The following is a 24,854-nucleotide window of genomic DNA, read 5'->3' as shown; positions in this document are numbered from 1 at the left end:
AGCGTGTAGGAAACGTCAATTGTAATTTATTAGCACCATAACAACATAATGATGCGCCAACATGATCATTGATCATGTTTCTTGTTGATTGTGCCACATCGACAAAATTATCAACATCAACGTCCAACGTCATCATCTGCTTGGTATATCAGTTTGACGATTTGTTTTAGTTGTTGTTGTTGTTTTGTGGTTGTTACATTATACCTTTAGTTATGGCATGCCATTAAATATTAATACACTTTGTCAGCATTCAAGCTCGATTTCGATGACGCGAATGCGGCTTTTCCACCGATGTCCAATGTAGAAGAATTCCAAGTGTTACTGCGGCTGTGTGTTCATGAGCGAATTGCTGATTGGCCTTCATTGTTGTTGTAAGCAGAAAAGTATGTGCTCATTTACGTATGCACTTACATACATATTCACCTGCATAAATACGTACATACATACATATGTATACCATATAATATCTGCGTAACAGCCATGACATCACTTCATGCCCGTTGTGTATCGATGACGTGTTGTGACGCTGCATTTCTCACATTTGACACAAAATTAAATGCATTTTTACGATCCCCAAGCTGTGATCACCTCAATATTTGTGTGTTAAGCTGCTGTGAAATGCTGGTATATAGTTCGGTATAGTTCGATGGTAAAACTTTCAGTTTAAATACTGCAAAATTATGTATGCATGTAGTAGTTTTTAGTTACTACCTAGTAAAACTCAATGAAAAGTTCTTAAAGACCAATGGGGCATTCCTGCGTAGACGATACCATTCGTAAAAAAAATTACATAGATTTCGTTTAAATCTGTGAGAACACTAAAGCAGATAGATTGGTTTGTTAAAAATTTTTTTCTAGTGTATATTTTTCACTATTTTCTCTATTTTTGTTGTTATAAACGCAGTCGTAGTGCGACTATCTCTGGTAAAATATTTTTTCATCAAGTTATCAAGGCATTACTAATGTATGCAAAAGCAGTTATCCAAAAATAAACTAAAATTCATGGACTTTAACAGTGATATGCTATTACGAAAATCCTTTTATGATGAGAAGTTAGAGCATTGAAGGAAATGTTTATTGGTTATGCCACCCGTCACAGAAAAATATGTTTTTCCTGTTAGTCAAATAAGGTATTTTTATTGAAAATATAGTAAATATCACATCTTACCAGCAGGGTCATTTTACTCATGAGCTATGTGTCCTCAATAGTGACTTGTCCCACTCGTCACAAACTAAAAGTGTTTTTTTTTTCAAATATAACAATACTATTAAAGCATTAAATGACCTTAACATTCTATTAACTATATTCAAAAAATCTGCTACGAACGAAATAATAATAGTTCGTCAAATATTTGGAAACGAATCCAATGTTGCCAGATTCACAGTTTTAATTGTAAATGGCAGCTTTTAGACAGGCTTAGAGTTGTTTAAATTACCACTTAGTACAAACTTCAGTTTTTTTTCGGAATTACCGATTTGAACGAATAAATCAAAACTTCTATTTCGGGTTTTTGTAAATCAAGTTTTAATTTAAAAGGGGACAATGGAGGAGCAGGGCAGGGCTTTCTCATTTTAGACAAATGGTTTCAGCTGTCCTATGCATTACAGTCGCCACAGGAAATTTGAAAAGAATATTTTCCTAAATCAATTTTGAATTAAACAAAAAATAAACTAGAAATCTCAACACTTTCTGGTATTTTAAGAAATAAAGGTTTCTTAAAAAAAAAAGTAGTAAATTTGAGCTATTAAATCAAATTCTCAAAAAATTTACAAAGCAATCTACGAAAAATAACACAGGATCACAAACAACTCTAACCCTGCAACTCAAAAGGGACTTGTGTATTTCATGTTTTTGACGTCGCTGGTGTCCGTTTGGCTCCATCAGGATTTATGTCGATTCTCTCTCCAACATACATAATCCATGGTTACCGGAGTATAACAGGTATATGTATAGGTTTTTGCGGTCGCTGAATTTGATTCGGAGTCCGTTTAATATATTTAGATCACGATCAAGGACACCAGATTTCGATTCGGCGACTTCAAAAACAAAAGGTAAACTCATAGCCTTTTGTGTTGCAGGGTAAGAGGGGTGTGTGGTCCTGTGTATTGAAACCGGATTTCAATAAAACAAAATGTGGTTTAAATGTTCCATTACATAACCTATTTTCGTTTAGTTAAATAAAGTTTAAACGGGTGATGTTACTTTATTTTGAGTAAATTGTTTGGATTAAAAAAAAAACCTTAATTTTTTAAAAACTGTCTTTGCTCTTTAAGGTTACAGCTTTTTTTGTCGAAAATATAGTGTTTGGAAATTTACAGTTTGTTTGCAAATAAAATAAAATCTGGCAGCACTGGTATATATCCAGATGGTCAAACCCATAATAGTGTATGGAGCACTCGTAGGGTGGACAAATACTACTCAAAAAATAGCTATTAAAAGAACTGTACACGATCCTATGACTTGCAGGCCTCTCTGTGACTCAATCTAACACCCCGTCATGTGACAATACAAGAAGAAACCGGGACGCGAGATCTCATGCAACATAGGAAAACTAAATTCAAACCGCAACAAGGAAATCTTGTCGGACACCTTGGTACCTTAAAAGGGAAGAAGGTCATCATGGCTAAAACCCTGGTCTCGGACCAAATTAATCCCATTCCCAGCCATACGAAGAGGTACAGGTTCATATTTCCTACATGGCTCCACGACGATTCACAAAACTGTTACACCAATGGTTCCGAAACACCTTACTGCGCATGTGCGAATGTCGTGTGACCGCGAACCGCAAATCTTTTCCCTAAAGCAAAGACGCCATCATGTTCCCGGCAAAAGTAACTGCGATACTTCTTCCGCCCAGGTCTTATTAAATTGGCAATACGCCATAACAAAGCTCTCCATATTTTCGGGCAGCCAATCTTTTCACAAAGCTGATCGAAAATTCTTCTATTGTGCCATGGAGCACTCAATAATCTAGTCACCCAGAATATAGTGTACCTAATCTGGCTGCCTGGCCATGAGGGCTATGATGGCAATGAAAAATCAAACTTCCAAGCACCACATTCTTTCAATCAGGCTCATTGCTTGGATCGAACAAAAATGACATCAAAAAGGATCTTAAAAAGTGGGCAAAATCCTGCACTGCCCCAAAGAGGTCCTTTGCTTCAGTGACTTCAATCTGCGCTCATGCTTAATAGGAAAAACCTAGAAACACTATTTGGAGTACTTACAGGCCACTATACAGACATTTATAAATTGTGAGGAGAAGAGGGGGAATCAATAGAACACCTTATTACCACCTGTCTAGAAGCTTAAACTGCAGTTAATTCCCGAGTTGATCCGGATCAACGCTGCCGTCTGTTTATGCTGTTACACTAGCTTATCGTAGAGACTTTAAACTACTATGTCCAGGGACCCGGGTCCGGTTTTAGTCGCAGCTAGGCTTGTACAGTAATTGTGGTCATTTGGTATTCTGTGGGTGTGGGTTTGAAAAAGACACTACTATCGTCCATATATAGATGATATTTTGTTGATGCATTATGAAATCCTTTTCCCATAGTCTCCTTCTTTCATAAAAACTGCCCGCGACAAAAAGATTTTAAAAACATTTTTTATGTTTCATCATTTATTCTCATGCTTAACAGGCATACATACATAAATATCTCAGTATGTATAAAACATAAAAATTAATTTTGGCAAAAAGCATTACACCCTTAAAAGTTCCCATGTAATAAATTTTTTCATTATTACTGGTCAAACAAATTTATTGGCCATTAAAAAAAAAAAACAGAAAATCCAAAACTGCACTTTAACACGTTCACTCCACAATTGGCTGCTAAACTTTGTGCAATGAATCGCGTCAAAGCGCTACAAAACAAATCGCTAACGAGTTGAACAATTTCCAATTAATTTCACATTTCAAAAACTTTAATAAACTGATGAATACAAAAAAAAAAAACATTGCCTATCAAACTCGTAAAAAAACGGATTCCAACACCCATCAAGTCCGAGGTACGCTCTGCAATATATTAACTAAAAAAAAATTATAATAATGAAGTTTAAGCGAAAAAAAAGTCAAATTTGTTGCGCGAATGCTTACACCACATCTACAATGCAGCACCACCGCCGCCGCCAGCGCATCTCAACTCATCTCCGCTCATCTCAAATTATATCACTGAAAAGTACTTGTAATAACTTGTAAGTCAATGCAATAAAACGATCGCATTGCCAATTCACATAAATTAGCTGTGTGTAGATATTATTCGGCGATTGCTGCGCACCAGCGACTGCGTGGCTGGCACTCCAATAGTTGCCACTGCCGCCGCATCGCATCGCCATCGCCTTGCCAGTCGTTTGGTTAGTCGGGGGGACGCTTGTGGTGGTGGTGGTGGTGGTGGTGCTGCTGCCGCCGCCGCCGGCGCTGATAATGCTAATAAAGCTGCTAGTATATGACTATGCCTGTTTGTCTACTGCAGCTGCGGCTGCTTGCTGAAAAGATGCTTCAGCCGGCGCTGGCTGCCTGCCACTTGTTCTTGCCTCGGCGTAAAAAAAAGCTCCAATTCTTTTTTTTTTGCAGCGGAACTGCTTCATTCAGTTCACATGGCGATTGGAGCATGCTAGCAACTGTAACTGCATACAAATGTACATACATTGTATGTATATATGTGTGTGCGTATTTGCACGACTCCACTCTCACACAAGTGCACACCGCTCTCAAGGTGTGTTGTTACTTTTATTATCATGTTGGTTGCCTTTTTTTGTACTATGCATTTTTTTTTAAATTGATGGGCGCATGCGCAACGCCCATTTGCATTTCAATAATGAAATGTTGCGCATACGACACGCTGCACACACGAGCGAAGTCTCCGCAGTCGCCGGCATGCCTCCACTGGCAGTACATTCACAAAAAAAATATAGGTACTCATTCTGCATGCTCTCACCGCTAAACAAAACAACAATGTTGCCGGCGGTAACGCCACTGTGCTAGCTCGAATCTAGCTTGAATCTGGATGCTGCTTTTGCCTATCGTTGCATTTGTTGTTGCTGCCATTGCAAATAATGTTGCGGATGCTCTCTGCGGTGCGGCGGCTCTGCCACATTTAGTCACATTCTGCATCTTTTGTTGCTGTCATCTTGCTTGTTTTTTTTTTAAGCTTTTATTTGTGTTGTGTTGAGCTGCCGCTGTTCTTCTCTCACCATTGCTGCTGCTGTTGTTTCTATTGTTGTTTTACTTTGCTTTGCCCACTGTACGGTTTGCGGCAAATGTAATCGTCGCCAATTCGCTGGCAATGTTGCCTCAATCACGCCACAAAAGTATAAAAGCATTTGATTTTATTTAGTTAGCCGCAAAAGTTTTTTTGACGAGCCATCAAGCGGAGACGATCTCAAGTATTAAGCGCGAGTGAGTAACGGATGCTGTTTGGAAATACATACATAAATAACAACGTTGCCAGAATATAAACACTTAAAAAGCACTCCTGGTGGTAGTAGTTTACAGTAATTTTAAAAGTATTTGTGCGATTTGAAAACTTGCAGTGAATATCCTTTGCCATGTTTATTTGCTCAGAAAACATGTTTATGATATAGAATATGTTTTTCCAAGATCCAAATAAGTTAACTAATGTGACACAAAAAACGACTAAAGTGAACATTAATAGAAATGAGCAGAAATGCTGAATAACACTGTGTGATAGCCAAAACCAGCCCGGACTTTGTTAACATTTTCTGAAAGTAGATTCATCCAGTAGTAAAATACTCGATGTATTTGCAAGAGTTAGCTCGTATTTTTATTTTATGGCCTACTAAAGTTTTCATGTGCCGGCCTAAGTAGTTTTCAAAAAAGTGGAAACAAATATTTCGATAAATGTCTCAGAGAAATTAAAGGTTAAGAAGCGGTCGTTTCGACCTTACTTCAAGCAGCCCCGCGAAAAGCAAATTTGGAAGGTGGTTAGAGAATTGATTAATTATTTTAAATTTTGAGAGACTTTTACGTTGGTGGCATGAATATATCAGTCTTCAAACGAGCTTCCAAATTAGCTTTTTGCGGGGTTTCTTGAAGTATGGGTCAAAATGACTCTTTCAGGCGGTAGATAATGGGTTAAAATATTCTACAAAAATATTTGCAATTAAATTTTACTGTATATGTCTTAACCTTAAATTTCGCTCAGAAATTTATCTTACAATATTACAATTTTATTACTGGATATGGATACTTTGAAAAAATAAATATTAGCAAAGTTCGAGCTGTAATAAGCGAAAATCCTCAAGTTCTGTTTCGTAGCAGTGTTCACATTACGTGTTGACCACAGACACGGTTTATGTCAACAATTTTGAAGCGAAACTATCTTCTAAAAATTATTGTAACATGCGACCCATTATGTGTTAGTAGGGATGGCAGCGATTAATCATTTGATTAAGTTAATCGATTATTTTTCAATAATTGCAATTAATTGGAACTAATTTTTTTGGGCTTGTGATTAATCATATGATTAATTAATCGATTATTTTATTTTTTTTTGCCATCCCTATGTGTTAGTAATCATTTGATGCGGTTGTTATTAAGATGCTCCCCAAAATTTTTTTATGGAAGAAAATGCGCAGCACCTTCAACCAAAAAATACTCAAAAATCAATGCTATTTTACAGTCTCTGGAAACTTGCACTTTATTATAATAAAATTTAATGGGATACAGAACTGTGAATTCGAAATTTTTCTAAACATGTTAAGAAGTTATTCACAGCTTTGTTGAGATTTTTATTTAATTTGCGTAAAAATTTTAAAATCAAATTTAGACGCAGAATTTGGATTTTTTTTATAAAAAATTAATCAATATTAAATAAACAAAAGGAAGACTGTAAATATTAAAGAATAAAATGGTGCGATATTCAATTGAAGAGGAGCGTATGTGAATTGCTCAAACTTTGATTGCACTCTCCTACAAACTTAAAACTTTTAAATAAGCTTCCGAGTTTAACAAAGCACGCCAGTCGTTTCTCTTCAATGACAACCGACGCCAATCAAAAATGCCAAGTGAGGCCAAGTCCTTCTCTCCATTTAGCATTTCCATCTTTTAAATCAAAATGTGCAAGTAAAATACAAAAAAAAAATAATAAAAAATCAGAAAACATTAAATTTGTTGCGACTTTCTCTCTTACTAAATTTGTTTGCTTCTCAAGCCATTGAACCATTCTTTGCAAGACCGCGTAATTAGCGTTTGCGTTACTGAGTTAAGTGTACTTTCCAAAGCTTGTTTTGTATGGAAAGCGGTTTCACATGCAAATAGATTTTGATAATTTAGAATTTTTGTGAGAAAAAATTAAAAATATTTTACATTTTGCAGACCAAATGATCTTTCTGACGTCAGGATTTTTTAACACCGAAATTTCAACGATATTATTGATTCCAAAAATTATTTAAAAAATTCACTATGCGTAATTTTGCCAATTTCCATGGCAAAATTTAATTATTGCCAAACAAGTAGATTATTTAACAAAACAATTTTTTTATTGATTTTTCACAATTTTTGCTAAAAAAAAACCTTAACCCTTGACAATCGATAGATCATAAGGGGTCACTTTTTAATGTGTGATTTTATTGTAAAAGTTTAAATGCAGTTTTTTTTATTAAATAAAATATTTATATTAAAAAAAAGCCACCTAGTTACAAGTGCAATTTATAGAGTGGCTATTTTTAAAAAACATTTCCAAATTATATTAATTTCAATTGAAAACCTGAATGCTCTGTATTTCCTAATTTGTCTGCTGAAAAGTTAAAAGGAATAGGCTCTGCAGCAACGAAATTGTAAACAGCATTTTGTTTCCTCTTTATCGAGTTCTCCCCTCCAAATACATAGTTCACCACTGAAAATATATAGTATACCTACAAAAAGAAATTCTTCATTTGTAAGTACGAAAAACGACTTTTTGCAACATAAACTAATCAAATTATCTATAGTACAATGTAGAATAACAATAACAAGAAAATTCCGTAGAAATAAAATGTTTAAATTTTTTTGCACATAACAGTGAAAAGAGTTTCGAAAAAGTTCTTTTTAAAAAATTTTGCTTGAATAGCCTTCAAAATTTGCGATATTTATTTTTGAAAAAATTATGTTATTATTAATTAAAATTATATTAATTAATTGAAAGCGCATTTTCAATACCCATTCGTATTTTTTAACCAAAAAAAAAAACTCTAAATATTTTAAATTCTGCAGAATTTTCTAATTCATTTGGTGTCCATTCTACATCGCACTGTATTTCTAAAATCAGTTTTGGAATTATTTATTTCTTGGAAATTTTAAAGTTCTTAAAAAAAAATCCCGAGTAACATTCTTCCCTGATAATATTTCATACAAAAAATCATTCCGAATTTTCATTTGATCATTTGTTAGAATTTGCATTTATATATTGACGATGCAAATTAAAATTAAAATACTTTAGAAAAATTACCTTATCTAGGAAAAAGGGACACACATCCCTAATCTATGACCCAAAATTAAACTTAGGTGTCTCGGTGATTTTTGTCCTTTTAGCGTCCCTACCTTATAATTAAATTATTCATTAGGACCAGATTCTGCAACTTCAGAATCATCCTCCGCAGTATTGCTCAAAATATATAAAAAAAAATTTGGTTTGTATTGGAACCCGCAATTTCACCGTTCACAATGTAGCACAGTATTAACACTATTCTGCTATAAAAGCCCGAGAACATGTAACAAAATTACATCTGCACAATCTATTTACGAAAAATGTTACTTATGATTTGTTCCACACTTCGATGATGATCCCCTCGCCTAATACCTGCAACAAACAACAAATTCACACACTATGTACTGTACTGTGTGCCAAAATTGGCACAGTGAGAGTTTTAGATATATGTTGAGTAAACGAAGCAACCTTTTAAAAACTATGGACCCTTTATGGCTATGACAACTCAACAAATAAAGAAAAGTCCCGAAATTGCTAAAACTTGCAAAAATCTAGCGTTTATAGTACATCAAAAGTTCAAATGTGCCAAATTTGGCACACCAGGCATTCTCGTGTTAATCAGCAGCTTTAAAATTTAAACGGCTAAAAAATTTTAAAAATTTTCTTTTGATTAAATAAAGACAATTCGCAACAAAATTTAAAAAAATTAAGCCCAAACTTTATAATTTGCAATTGTTATATGTATAAAAAAATTATTAAAAATCCATGCTTTCAATGCAAAGTTTCTGCTTTAAAATTGCACTTCATTAGATTAAAATTGTTTGGGCTATAAAACTGCATACCTAGAAATACTTTAAAGATAAAGAATAAAAACTGTGAATTTTTTATGGAAATTTATTGAATTTTCCTAAGTTTTGAATACAGGCGGATCTCAATAGCATGCGCCTTACGTATGTATGCGTGCATTTGACAGAAAAAATTAATATACACAATTTTATGGAAGCACCTACTTGACCAAAAAATTTACTTGGAAAAGATTGTGCATATGTAAAAAACTTAACACGTGATCACTTTATATACACACATACATATGTATGCCATTATCAAATATTCACCTAAGAAAATTTAAGTAAATTCTTCCTATTTGTGTTTTACTTTACTTGCCAAAAGTTACCGATATTCCTATATGAATTATGCTTTGCAAATTTGTTATTCATAAATGCGCAATTTGTATGTTAATTTAATTAACGAAATTGCTGTTAGAAGCACACTTTAGGCAATCAATATACCAACACACGCCCATGGCTCAATTATGCTACATTCATGTAAATTTATATGACACTTTGCCTACACATAAACTTATTGCAATGCGACAACGTGGTGCAGCAGTAACCTCGTCTCTCTATGCATGTCGACGGTACTTTGGCAAAACTTCGTATCTCAGAAATTACTACTATCAAAATAGGCCTTAAAATACTATGGTTGGTTGGTTTAAGTGCATTCTCACCACCCTGGTGACAAGCAATTAGCAAGTTTGCCATTCTGATTACACAACTCGTGCAACCTACAGCCATTTGGCGGTTTTAATAAATTTCAGTACATCATGCAGAGAGAGGCAGCTGCACTCTGAAATATTCTGCAGGAATTGCTGGCCGAGTGTTCGACTGTCTCTTTTAAGACCGGGTAATCGCAACTGCGGCAGAACCTACTTAAGGGCAGTCCTATCCTTTTCGTATGTCCCGGGACCCATATAAGAGTAATTTCGTATTGATCAGAAATATAGGGCAGCAAACGTTTCGGCCTGGAAAATGCTTGCCTAGTCTGGTAGGTGGAATGAAAATCCAGCACCAACTCCGCATTCCATCTTTGACCCTGCAAGAACCAGACATTTTCCTGATTCCGGTCACTGTGGCTTGAGAATTTTGTGTGCGGTTTATGGTGAACCCAAGTCTTCGACAGGATATACTCTGTGGGCAGCGCTTAAATTTCAGACGGTACTGCGTATAGGCATGGCGCTGTTAGCAGCTGAATTTTCGATAAAGATATCTATGGGTAATAAGTCAAGAAGGACGTTCAAAACGTCCTTCGGACAGGATCTCATTTTACTTGTTACGATAGCGGATGCTGACCTTTGAATTCCGCCTAGCTTTTTAATTACGTAATTCTCTTTCTAAGGGCTGGCCAGCCGACCGGCGCCTCGTAAGAGATTATAAGTTATACTATAGGCGTGTACATCCAGTGCACAATTCTTGGTTTAAAACCCATCTGTTGCCCAACATTCACTTGGCTGCATAGGGAGCCACCGTGGCTTTCCTATCACGCTACTCAATGCTTGGTTTCCAGTTAAGTTTGGGATCCATAATAACTCCAAGGCATTTCACCTTGTTTGACAGATCCAGTTCCGTTCCTGGGAGGGAAGCTTGATATAGTAAAATGAGGTAATTTTGTTTTATTTGTGAAAAGCACACGGTCAGTTTTCTCAGGGCTTACGCTAAGAGAACAGCTTATGGCCAAGGAATCTACCATCTTTAGAGCCCTTTCCATAATCTCCCGAAGGAAACTGACCTGACACCAGTATCGCTTCATTGTCGGCGTAAGCCACCGCCTTGATTATCTGAGAGTCCAGCTTTACCAGTAGTTTGTCTAAGACCATGAGCCATAGTAACGGTGATGTCACCCCTCCCTTTGGGGTGCCTCTCACTGCATATACGGTACCCCGATTCGGCATGTATTACTCTGCTTCTTAGCAGAGACACTATCCAAGCTGGGACACAATGATCAATCCCTGTTTCCATAAGTGCCTCATGGATGGAATCTACACTGACATTATTAAAGGCTCCATCGATGTCTATAAAGAACGCTATTGTAAATTGCTTATAGTAGAGCGAACTCTCAATTGTACATACCACTTCACGTAGGGCAGTCTCCGTTGACTTCCCTTTCAGGTACACATATCGAGGGCATAATAAATTGGACGTCTTGTCCTTAACATACAGATCCAACAGCCTCTCAAAGGTCTTGAGCACAAACGACATTAATCTTATGGGTCGGAAATCTTTAGCTTTGTCATGGCCCCGTTTGCCTGCTTAATTAATAAAAATTATTTTAATTTTCCTCCAGATTAACGGAACGTGGTTCAATATTAGGTACCCTCTAAAAACTGTTTCTAGGACGGGAATGACCATCTCAGAAGCTTTCTGAAGCATGGTAGTATTCCGTCCATACCCGGTGATTTAAAGGGTGAGAAGCTGAATATGGTAATTTTTATCTTTACCCTCTCCAGTAGCTCCTCGAAGAAGTCCTCGAATAGGGTTGGTGTGGGGCATCGGTTTCCACAACATCGATTATGCACACTGGAAAATGTGTACTCATAAGGATATCCAACGACTCCCCATCCGACTCGGTCCATGAACCATCTGACCTTTTTCTTTATGTTGGCTGTGAGTACCCTTTGGCAAGGATTTTGCTTAACCTGGCAGATTCCTTGGTATACAGATTCGCGAAATTCCCTCCTTGGCGTCTCGTATCGCTCTTTTGTATTTCTTTAGGTTCTCTCTGTATAGGTCCCATGCCTTATTCCTGTAGCACTCCTTGAAAGATTTCATTATGCTATGATTCAATATATATTATATTTTTATCCTGATCAAAAAGTTATAAAAAGCTTTTTATTGTTATTTATGGAGAGTTTTTTGTGTTAGAGAGTGTTGCTAGAGTGTTTTGAGATACGAGGTTTTGCCAAACTACCATCGATATCTATGTACGTACAAATTAAAAAAATTCCTGCAATAACCCGATCACGTTAAATATGCAACAAATTATCCAAGGCACAATAAAAAATTTTGGCGAATTTTACGCGCCATTTCATGTAGAAATATTTAAAATTTTTTTTACTTCTTCAGATCATGAAGACATCATTTCTGTTGTTAGTTGTTGCTGTTGCTGTGGCCACACTCTGTTGTATTGGTAGCGTGGATGCACAGCGCGGCTTACCACCGCCTCAAGCGCGCGGCTATGAAGCCAATGCAGTGATACTGAAACAGGGCTTCGATTTGAATCCAGATGGTTCATACACATACAAGTAAGTGAGTGAGTGTAGAGCAAATAAGTGCAACATGTGCATATGTGAACTTTAAGCAGCAAATATTTAATCATTCGTCAAATGTAAAAGCATTTGCAAGAAATTAATTTATTTAAATTTATTACCTAGCATTGCTTTATCTTAATTGAATTGTGAAATTGGGTGATTTAATCAGTGGAAATAGTTATTTTGCTGTTGTTTTACATTACTACACTACATAAATACATATGTTAGTTTCCTTAATCCATTCTATCTGCTTTGCAGCTATGAAACAAGCAATGGCATACGCGCCGATGAAGCGGGCTATTTGAAGAATCCGGGTACACAGGTGGAGGCTCAGGTGAGTTACAGATTAGTGCCTTAATTAGCATAATGGGGTAAATAAGCGGCTGCGCATGAGCAGTGCACAGATTAGTGAACTTCCCTCAGGAGTTTCTAGGCGTGCTGCTAACAAGTTTTATTTGTTCGTATAGAAAATTATATTGTGCTGGATTGCAGCATACATTTAGGCTGGTATTAAATAAATATCACGTTTGTACGTAAACGATATGGAGCTCAGTTTTCCACGATTACTAAATACATAAAGAACGCAGGAGTTTGGCATGTTCCTGATTTCTTATTATTCGGCGAACTCGATTGTCTAAAGGTTTCATTGCCATCATTTTTATTCGAATTTTCTAAAGACTAATACACCAATTAACCGTTAATATTCTGAGTGAAATTTAAATCGATTTTTATAAAAGTCAACTGTTTAGCTTTTTCACATCTTATTTGAAAGATTCCACCACACCCCGTTAATCCAGTAGAGATGTCTAAAAATGCCAAAAACGTGTGTTTTGCCACTATTGAGTAAAAATATCGTAAAAAATTTAGCCAATCTAATATTTCTAATTTCAGATTCTGATTTTACGGAAAAATCCTATAACTCACTATAAATCACTTTCCGTGCCGCTAACATTTTTTTGAAATTTTTTGGCTCAATCGATTTCAACCAGGGACCGAGAGCGCGTTCCAGTTTTGGTTGAGTTCGGCAAGAGAACGAAATGTTATGTCAAGAACGTTCCCACAAAAGAACCAAATGGGAACCAACGTGTTGAGAGCAGTTTGAACGCGAACAAAATGCTAACAAAAGGTTTGGGAACGTTTCTGTAAAGAACAAAACGCAAACCAAACTCTCGGGAACGTCCTCAAGAAAAACATAAAGAGAACGAAACTTTCGGGAACGTTTCCAATGAGAACAAACTGAGAGCGAAAGTATCGGGAATGTTTACAAGGAGGATAAAATAATAACAAAGGTCTGAGAAACGTGCTGTTAGAGACCAAAACGAGAATACAACATTTAAAAACTTAACGCTAAAAATGAGAGGGATCATTTCAACCTCCACATCGTTTATCATTAGGGCGAACTGTGTATATATGGAAAAAAATTTAATTTTTTATTCAAGAAAAATTCGTGTCTTAAGTCTTTTGTTTACTTTATTTGCATAATTAGTTTTGAGTTATTTTTTGATTAATTTCAATATTCAAATATTTCTAACTAATAAACGCTATGCGAAAAATTTTGTTCGCGCTTCCATTCTTCGCGAATATCACAAAACATTTGTTCCCGTTTTGTTCTTTCTTACCAAGTTCCTGTGACTTCATTTACCAAATTGTTCTACAAGAGAAAGTTCGTTAGACTTTTGTTCCACTTAAGTCTTTTCCAAATCTTTACGGAGACTTTTGTTCGTATTTTTTGCTCTTATAAATGCTTCCGAAAGTATTGTTCACATTTTGTTCTCTTTGAAAATTATCCACAGGGTTTTGTTCTTATATGTATAATACCCATTGAGAAGGTTCTCGACAGTTTTGATCTCATTTTTGTTTTGTCTTTAAGCGTTCTTGCGAACAAAACTTCGAGAACGACATTTAGTTTTATTAATTTTAGTGCCAAACGAAATATGTTTAATGGTGATTTCGTTTATACCAAAAAATTTTGCCCTTACACGGTTCAAAATGTGTTTGATTGTTACACTCAACCCTGTAAAAATTGGCATATTTTTGCCTTCTTGCCCTTGTCCATCTCAAGCATTTCATAATATTATAGATTTAAGCAACCATCTGATTTTCAGGACAACCATCTATCCTGACAAACCTTCAAAGGGCAGAGTACGAGTTTTGCCTTATAAGAGTGTGATATTTTAAGAAGCGAACAATAAATTTTCTCACCGTTTGCTCTTGCTTTAGAATCGAATACGAAAAGAGAAAAGGGCAATCAAAATGCGAAATTTTTTGGTAGAAAAGAAAACACCATTAGTTAAAATTTGGCAAAAACATCGATCTTGTCGTATGCTATAATTTGTATCCCAGAATTTCCAGGAAAGAGATATATCGAGACTGACTCGATTAAGATAACTATCTGAGTAAAGGGATCGAGCCGCGCGCAAAAGCTAGTATAATACCTACTATTTTGAACTTTATTAGAAATTACTTAGTTTTAGACAAAGGTATATTAACTGATTTTTGGTACCCTTCCACTGTTCCTTTCTACTTACTTTTACCTTTCATCTCTTCTCCACTATAGTAAATTTCTTATTATCTTCCAATTTTAGGTCATGCAAGGTTCTTACTCTTACACCGGTCCCGATGGTGTTCTCTATACAATCACCTACATAGCCGATGAGAATGGATATCGTGCTGAAGGTGCACACATACCAACACCGCCACCACCACGCGCTGGAACAGGTGGCAGGTTCTTCAAATAAGATCTTAAAGAACTAAAAACAAAAACAACCAATAAAGCTCTTTCATTATTGCATACATGCCTACATATATAATACGTACGAAATCATACAATTGAAACGTGATCAATGCTAATTAACGTGATATTTTGCAACAAATACAACAACAAGAAAATAATGACACAACACAAAAAAATGAAATCAGCAGCAACAACAACACAATGTACCTACACATACATACATATGAAGAATGCAATAGCAACACAAATCGGAACAGGATTGAGCTATACTCGAGGCTAAATGTAAAATCTTACTTCGTGCTAGGATTTTCAAAGGATTATTCACACACTTTTTCTACTAACACACACTCACATATACTCAACTTTATTTAAGTTCTAGAAGCTGTATTCTTACTATTGGATTGCATGTGATTTTTCGCTTTCAGCACTTAAATATCTATCGACATTTTGTAACCTTTATTTTTCAAGTTTTAATCCTTTCATTCCTTCCAACTTTTTACCTAATTCGTGTCCACATTTCGTCCTTACGCGCGCTACCAACTTCCGTGGCATCAGCGTCTATGGCGAATACTCATATTTTGCTTTACTTTCTACTAACATCACCTCTTCTACATACTCAAGGCCAACGCGCTGATGCCTCAATACAGTTAATGCATAAACAAATGTACCTTATTTCTACTTGCAATTTAATTATTTACACTTACTTACATACATAAATGATTTGTAATTTAAAACGCTATTTTATATATACATACATCTGTATTTATCGATTCTAGTAGCTAAGCAAATTATGTATTTTGAATATTTACGAATATTTGCTAAAACGTGAGTGATTACAAAAGATTTTCGATTTCTTGTAAGTACAGCAATCAGGCAATAAATAAATTGCGTAAAAACTCATTAAGTTGGACTTTTACTCGGCGCAGCTTTACCGCTTGGCAACCACCCCATCACTGGGCTAAATAAACCATCGTTACAATGGCGCATGCGCAGCTAAACATTTCCTCCGTCGCACACTACTTCTTCAACATTACACTTGAAAGACGCCGCGGTAAGTTACACTGCATTTGTGCTGAAAGTCGCGCACTGCAAGCTTTGTTTTTGGGCGGACTATTGGAGCGCGATGCATTGCTGCGCATTGATAACCTACTGAGGCTTTTCTTGTTCGTTAAAGGTGGTAGTGTTAGTGGTGAGAATGTCTTTCTGGGTCCTAATTGGCGTTGCTGCATTACTTCCTCAAAGCTCGGTTCCTCGTCGAAGATCACCGTCAGTCGTAGTTTGCACGAGTATTTGTTTATAAAACGCATCATCTTAGCTATGGGCTGTATTTTGTATACGGGTTTCACCTTCGGCTGCAGCTCTGTCAGGCGATACAAACGCCCCTTGCAATGCGCTGTCCTATTCAAAGTGCCATTCTTCACATTCAGCTTTGACGACACTATTATGACGAAGGTCGTTGTGCCGCTAGGCGAGAGTATGTCCTCCGGTTTCATCGAATGGCGCACATGTAACAGCCGCAGCTCATACTTAACTTGACGCAGGTTGCGGTTGATATAGGCATTGATGCGTTTCTCAGCCAGAAATACTGATGAAATTGGATCGAGTGGTTTCTCTATTGATTGTCCATATTTGCGATAGGCCGATATTGTATAGGCCAGCAAGACGCATAGCACAAATACGCCAAACAAGGAAAATAATATTTGCCAAAGTAGAATGTTGGTGGCCGCTTCGATGGTATAACGTGGCGCGTGTACCAAATAGTCATTAACGATTTCCACGTGAAGCGCATTACAGTCGTTAAGCGACAATCGATCCGGATGTATGCTGATTGGTATCTTTTGATTAACCAATGATCTTTGACGATTGATAAATATGAACTTGTTCAGTAACCGCCAGAAAACTGAACCGCGGTTCCTTCGCAAAATCAATTCAGTGCAATGTTCAGTGGCTTGATGAAACCAGCTAAGGCATGTTGAACTCAGATCCAAATCCGGATGTAGCGCCCTACAGAAACGTTCCATTAGTGGCAATAACGACAACTGCGCTCGGGTGAAGAGAAGAAAAGGTATATAAAGGATATATTAACTGAGTACAAGAGTATTGGTAACCAGCTGTTGGCCATTGGTACTTACATTTTCCCTGCGATATTTTGTGTTTGTTGTTCTATGCATTACCCATTTGACAAGCTTTTTAAAAATAAATATACAAAATATAGAGTGTCAAAACAAGAAACGTAGACAAAATACTGAGCAGTTGCCATAAAAACCGATTATCATTTAATTCGAACAAGTTGTGTTCTAGCAATTCATAACAGGAAATCAAGTTAAATTAATTTCTCTAGCTCTTGCATTAGAACAAATTCAGCACATACTCAAATCCTCAATTTAAACTTAAACTATGATGCATCATGAATTAATCTAATAAAAAAAGGTAAGTGCACCTGGGCCACACTGGAGAAGTGAAACTTAAAATCAATTAATAATCGATTACAAAATCGATTAATAAAAGTTAACAAAATCGATAACAATTCGATCAAAATATCGATAGAAAAATCGATAAATAATCGATAAGAAAATCGACAAATAATTGATAACAAAATCGATAAATAATCGATAACAATATCGATAAAGAAATCGTTCAAAATGTCGATTAAAAAATCGATAACAAAATCCATAAAAGTATCGATAAAAATATAGATTATTATATCGACAAGTTCCGAAAATAGCGATAGCAAAATCGATAAAAATTTCGATAACAGAACCGATAAAAATATCTATTATTATATCGATAAGTCCCGAGAATCCTGAAAATCTCTAAAATCCCAAAATAGTTCCCACTTTTATTAGCATGTTTATGTTGAATTAATACCAAGTACATCCACTCATGAAGCACTTGTTTCAGATCCAACCATTTTCTTTGCACCATTTCCGTGTGCAATTTCCATTTAATTTGCCAATTTACTCCCAACCAACCAACCGCCGCTAAAGAAGTTTCACTTAATAATAATATATTAAAAAAATGGACATTATATGTATGTATGTAAGTACATATGTGGATAAATAATGGACTGAATGATAAATCTGTACAATATGGTCATGAGAATCAAGCTGCGTTTCATGTGTGGAGGAGTCCAAGCATTAGCATCCCTCCGTACGACATGACTTATCGCGTGCAACCGCTGTGCATTGATCGCGCATCATATCGATTTCATTGTAAAGCTCATACACTCCATTATTACATCCATGATAAAAAAAATAGGAAGGTAGAACCGCTGAGAGGAATTTTTCACACTCTTGACGTTTGCAAACAATTTAATTTTAAAATTCTACACACAAACTCACACACACATTCTCATTTTCAATCTCAAACAACAACAACTTTGAACAATTCCTTTTTTTTACTCTCAATTTTATATGATTTTAAAATGTTGGCAAACTTCAAAAAAAAAATCATAGCCGACGAATTAAGAGAACGGTTTTACCTTACTATGTTTTTATCATGATTACCTCATCTACGGTACCCAATCTAAACATACATGTATATTTTTCTGAGTGTATAGATTTTGATTGGAGCTGAATTAGAGAATGCACACATAGCAAAGTGTTTCATTCAGCTGTAGGCTAATTCAGTCACTGTTGCCAACTTTAGAGTTTGAAAAAGCACCAAAACTTGGAAAACCGCGTTTTACCGCACTAAAAGCACAAACTTTTTTTTATGATATGATACTTTTTTCATAACAGTTTGTATTTAACAAAAAAAAGAAAATAAAAAATAATTACAAGTATTAATCAATACACAAAACTTTTTCGATTTCATAACGATTGAACAGCGATGATTACTCATGCTGCGAAGTAACACCGAAGTACTGCACATTAATACTGGTATACATATCTCGAGAAAGAAAACCCGAATCGCACCAAACCAAAATGAATTTTAAAGGGGAAGAGTAATACTAAATGATGCCCTGAGTAGAAAAAAAAAATTTTGTTTTCATAATATGATCTCAAATAACGCCAAAAGCCGTGTTTTTAGTACTTTCAGGTTAGGATATCTCACGTGCTAAAGCAATCTGCAGCCATATTTGGATTCAGCACCAAAATATCTACAAAATACGATGTGTGGTACAAAAGTCAAAATTTGTCGAGCTGTGCAATCAATCCAAATATGAACAAATAACTAGAAAAGAAATAATTAACTTACCTGCGTACCAGCATTTTCAACGCAAATACAATTAAAAAAGAACGTGGGTTTGCAACTTCAGCTTTTTTAATAATCATGGTTGCATTTTAGTACATTTAAATGTGTAGATTCTTGTAAATTCAGTGCCACCACAGCTTTAAATATTTGAAATAATTTTATGTTTTAAATATTTATGAGAAATTTGAGTTCAGAAGAAGAGCACTAAAAAAGCACTAGGCACTAAAGCATTTTTTTTTTGCTTTTTAATTTTCAAAAAGCACTAAATCTTGTGATTAAAGCACCAAGTTGGCAACTATGCATTCAGCATTGAATTCTGTTTACCTCAGCATTCTCACTTTTTCATTCAGATACATATTTTTACCACCTTGCTGTGTGAAATCACTTTTTTTTGGAATGATTGCAGAAGGAAAAAATATAAGCCACAATACCAGCCAAAAGGAAACAGAATGAAATCATACTTGTAAATATTTCATGATTAAAAATTTTAATTTCACAGCTACACAGCTCTCCCTGGTATACATACTAATAAATGCAGCCGATTTGCTGGCGAAATTGCCTTTTCTTTCTGAGCTGCATACACTTTTGCACAACACAAACATTGAATTATATTAATTGAAAGCCTTATTGAAACACATTTGCACAATAAATATTTAATTTTTATTATTGATTTATTTAACCTTTTCACTTGAATCTAAAGACGATGCGAACGACGATTTAAGCATGTAGAACTAGGATACGGAACTGATGACGATAGGAACACAGAGAGGAAGTATACTAAATAGGTTTAAAATAATTATTATCTTTTTTTCGATTTCCCATTAAAACCAGCTAAGACACTAACCAAGAGTATTTTGCGCAGCGAAAATTTTGTAAACACAGGAAGTTACATATGCCAAAGAACTCTCTCTGTGGTAGTAACTTCTGTCACTGTTTTTTTGCCACCCTGTGAACTAAGTAAATCTAATTGGATTGTGTCATGGCTAGATTATTTTTGAAACAAGTTTAATAAATTTAATGAAAATGCAGATGTATGCTTTTCCACTCTGTGTTCGTAACTTCAAACGTTCCGTTTCCTTAGTCGTATTTACGCCATCGCACAGTGGACGATTTGGCTGATCTAGCGTAATGAAATTAATAGCTCAAAATATATAGAAAATTTCAGAAAATTGGTAATTTTTGTGTCAGATTAACCCAAAACGGAACAAAATAACATTTTTTTTTTGATAATTTGATTCTTTTTTGTAACTTATTTTTTTTTACTTTGTTGTATATTGAAAAAAATTTACTTGGAGTCAGTTCTTCGAATCCAAATCGGATTAAAACTATAGAAATTGGTTAACCTGGTCCAAAGTTATGCGATAACATACATACAAAAAATAAAAATACAAAATGTTCCAACGAATTGATAACCTTCTCCTGTTTTTGAAGTGTGTTAAAAAAATTAGTTTTTAAAATTTGTCAACTGAAGGTGCGCTTATAATTTTGATACGGGTGTATGTACCCTAGGGTTGCCAACCGTACTATAATATATATTATTGTACTAGTTTTTGGGGCTGCGTACTTAATACTGCTGGAAAAAAATATAGTATGCAAAAAGAGCAAAAATACTATATTTCTTCAATTGTAAATATAAATATATTTCAGTCATGTGTAAGAAAGAAATATTTTAAAATTGATGACATTTATACTGAAATATCAATATTAAAAAAAAAAATTCTTAGAATTATTTCGCTTTTTGCAACTTCGGCATTCTCAGAAATAGTTGTTTCTATTAAGATTTTGAAATGGTGAGATCAGAGAAATAAAGCGAATATCTCACTAATAAAAAATTAACTTTTTATTTATATTAATTTAAATACTGACAGCGATTAAGCATATGATACTTTCAAAGAAATATATTTTTTTGTATAGAGGAAATGCATAAGAAAGAAAAAATATGTACACTTAAAAGCATTTTTAATTAAAAAAAAATACTATATATATTTGAAGTGTATTATATTTTAAAGATTTTTTTGAAAAAGTACTATACATTTCTTAGAAAATGTTGGCAACCCTAATGCACCCTGCAGCATCCCTCCAAACTGGTTCAGCACTTGCGCTGAGCTAGCCTGAGAAGGGACGGCACTTGTTCTTCATCTATCCCAAATCAATCCCTTCAACTGTCTTTTTTAACATGGCGATGTCCAACGAAGTGACTATTGTCGCCCTCTGCAGAACTTTTGAACTTGGTCTGAGCTGACTCTGGCTTAGATGGTTCTTAGATAATTCAAATAACAACAGTTCCTAGATAGATCAAAAAGACTCACCTCCGGACTGGAAAAAATGTGGTTAGTTTTGAGCTGGTACCTAGAAATATAGTATGGAGCCTTTTCTTTAACTACTGTAATTAAAAAAGCACGCATACAATTTGTTAATAAAAAATACTTCATTTTATTTTTAAATAGTTATTTGTTTTGCACTTATTTACTTTTTGAGGTAAACTGTGCTTTTAAACTAGGAATATAAAGTGTGGGTTATTCCTTCACTTTCTAAAACCGTTGTTCTTTAAAATAATTTATATTTGTTATATATAATGGGTATTTCTGTGTTACCTATATTTAAAAATCTAAGTCGTGAGACATAATGAGAAAAACGTTGATATATACATAGACTGTCCGGCATCGAATTAAGAATATATAGAATTTTGAATATTCACAATGGTTTTCATGTTAAAGATTTTGCGTACATTTTTTTTAAGGGGGGCTCATATTATAACGTAATAATTTAAATTCACGTTTCTAACAGCGTTGGAAATTTAATAGAATTCTAGGAACTGTTATAAAACTTTAATATTTTAAATCAGAGTATATAAGTGAATATGCAGTTCTATAGCACATAAAATTTTACTATAATTAATCACGTTGATTTTTTATAACTCTTTTTACGCACGCTCTTAACGGTATTCTCCTATTTAATTATTTTCATCTCAGATAAAAGGTTAAACTTTACTACACTAAAATTGTATGGGCTTTAAAACTGAATACTCGAAATATTTATAAAAACTGATTAAAATGTTCGAAATTTGATGACAGTTTTTAGAGTGCTATCAAGTTTGCAACAACAATTAAAAGGTTTATGGAATATGCTTAAAAAAACTTAACTAAAAATATTTAAAACTAAAATTATTGGAAATTTAAAAAAATCACCGCATAAATACACATTTCGGGTGCTGGGTCATATCAATAGCACCCCCATTTCAAAGTGAGATTGTTTACCACTTTTGTTTATTCTTTTTTATCTGGGTCTATATGATTTTGTCTTAAGCATGAACTTTTTTTATAAAATAATAATAAACAAACACTAGCTCTCAATATATTATGAATACTTAAAAAAGAAATGGTATACGGAGACTTTTGCTGTTAAGTGTAGCTTGCCAATAACGACTTTTTTTAGAAACATTTTAGCCGTTGCGCCATAAACTAGGGAATTACATATTAAATAAACGAAAATTGTTTGCTATTAGTTATAGGGTCTAAGAAAATCGAAAAAAATATAGCATGGTATATTTGTGCATCTTTTGTCAGCTTTCACATGACCAGGATGAGTAACATTGATGACAGCGCAACTAGCGCCACATTAGTTTCAACCGTCCAGCTCTGCATCCCTTTTGCAGTAGTTCAGAGACAGTTCTGAAATTTGTAGGGCGGAACAAGCTCTTTGCCAGACTGTCTCTAAGTTTTGCTACAGGGTATGTATATGCATCGCCTTCACGTATGCATACGGCAAATCAAAGGGTGAGTCAAATGAAATAGTTTTGCTAGTACATGCTTATCTAAAATTACAAAATAGAAAATTAATTTGCATTCATTTTTTATGCGGTTTGTGTCTGAACTAAATCGAATAAGTATTCAAAAATTAAAATATGATTTCCTTCCTCCCTGTGTTTGTGCCATCTTCAATTCCGTATCCTCAGTCGTATTTTAACTTTGGTAAGTGTTTGCTACTCGGTTTTCTGCGCTTCGGTTCGGTAGTGAAAAGTTTTATTAAATTGTGATTTAAATTAAGTATTTAAATGAAAAATGTGTTTTGTTAAGTGCTTATAGTGTAGTGAAGTTATAATGTATGCACGTACTTGACGAGGTCTCACATTTCTACGCTTCTCAATTGCCCTCTAATTTGGTCAAACGAACGGGTGAGTCCCAGAAAATATTTTATACATTTTACATTTTTATTGGACCTTACCACATACATTCCTCTGCCTTTATAGCGCCCTCAATGAAACCGTATTCAAAAGCAAACCAAATCTGCTAATTTCATTCGAAATTTGTTTAACAACTATTTTGCGCGATTCACCGAAATGGGTGTCAATAATGAAAGTCAATTTATTATAATAATAATTCAAATTAAAAACTGTATTAAGAAAACAAGCTCATTTTGACTTCGCATTAATAGAACGATGCGTGTATACGTATTTTCTAAACGATGTGAGAAATTAAAAACCGATTTAAAAAAGCTAATGTGAGTAAATACCAGTGTGACCAGTCGATCACAAAAAGCGAAGCTAAATTTGTTTTGAAAAAAGGTTAGAATAAGTTATACCCTGTGAAAATGAAGTTAAAAAGAAGTCAGTATGTTCATTCCTTAAAAACTCTTCGCCAATTAGAATAGTTTCGCGAACCCGATTTTCAGCTGCTGGCCATTGGTACTTACATTTTCTCTATGACATTTTTGTTTGTTGTTCTATACATTACCCATTTGACAAGTTTTTTTTTTTTTAAATAAATATACATGAGACGGAGTGTCAAAACAAGAAAAGTAGACAAAATACTGAGCAGTTGCCATAAAAACCGATTATAATTTAATTCGAACAAGTTGTGTTCTAGCAATTCATAACAGGAAATCAAGTAAAATTAATTTCTCTAGCTCTTGCAATAAAAAAAAAAAAATATTTCAACACATACTCAAATGCTCAATTTTATGGAAACTAAAATCATGATGCATCATGACATAACTCTAATTAAATAAATATTCAAAACATGTATGAAAACTCAACTACGCTGGCGTGAACGCATTTTTTAAAAACCAAAATTGAATTTTTATTGAAATGAAATCTACTTTACCTGTGTTTCGCCAGAAAAAATAATTCACCGGAAAATTGGATCTTCCGCCCGTAGTAAAAACATGGAAACCAAAAGTGAAAATTAAACTCATGATAAGGCTGTATAATTTTTTTAAAAACTGTCACAATTGAATATTTTCGGTTTGCGGATTTTCAGAGTACTAGAATTGGCCGCAAGTGAACGGGAATTTCTTTTGCAAGATAAGAAGCGTATTCAAAGATTTTTTTTTTTATAAAGTTCAGTATATGAAGAGGGGTTGTATCCCGATCATGCACTTCAAATAGTAGCATTTGCACCTCGCTGCACATTC

General features: G+C 34.7%; 2 protein-coding genes across 2 annotated transcripts in view; one reads left to right on the top strand and one right to left on the bottom strand.

The window, feature by feature from the left end:
• The first annotated feature begins 12,329 nt into the window (after positions 1–12,329).
• On the top strand, positions 12,330–16,143 carry LOC118743718 (endocuticle structural glycoprotein SgAbd-2). Its single transcript, XM_036476481.1, has 3 exons — positions 12,330–12,505; positions 12,770–12,845; positions 15,097–16,143. The coding sequence occupies exons 1-3, from the start codon at positions 12,330–12,332 to the stop codon at positions 15,247–15,249; spliced, it is 405 nt and encodes a 134-aa protein (XP_036332374.1). The 3' UTR covers positions 15,250–16,143.
• A 118-nt stretch (positions 16,144–16,261) lies between these two features.
• Positions 16,262–24,854, bottom strand: part of LOC118743842 — a 9,027-nt gene continuing 434 nt past the window's right edge. Inside the window, exon 2 of the mRNA XM_036476606.1 lies at positions 16,262–17,289. Coding sequence (XP_036332499.1) covers positions 16,262–17,289 — 1,028 coding nt within the window. The remainder of the gene's footprint in view (positions 17,290–24,854) is intronic.

This window comes from Rhagoletis pomonella, unplaced genomic scaffold (assembly GCF_013731165.1).
Source record: "Rhagoletis pomonella isolate Grant_MI unplaced genomic scaffold, Rhpom_1.0 Rhpom_scaffold_00007, whole genome shotgun sequence".
Classification (NCBI taxonomy): domain Eukaryota; kingdom Metazoa; phylum Arthropoda; class Insecta; order Diptera; family Tephritidae; genus Rhagoletis; species Rhagoletis pomonella.
This window is presented reverse-complemented; position numbering and strand designations above follow the sequence as displayed.

Bases quoted from the DNA above. Each gene is read 5' to 3' on its own strand.
- LOC118743718 (XM_036476481.1), top strand. From the start codon at position 12,330: ATGAAGACATCATTTCTGTTGTTAGTTGTTGCTGTTGCTGTGGCCACA. The intron at 12,506-12,769 runs GTAAGTGAGTGA...TCTGCTTTGCAG, and splicing joins GATGGTTCATACACATACAA to CTATGAAACAAGCAATGGCA. The intron at 12,846-15,096 runs GTGAGTTACAGA...TTCCAATTTTAG, and splicing joins GTACACAGGTGGAGGCTCAG to GTCATGCAAGGTTCTTACTC.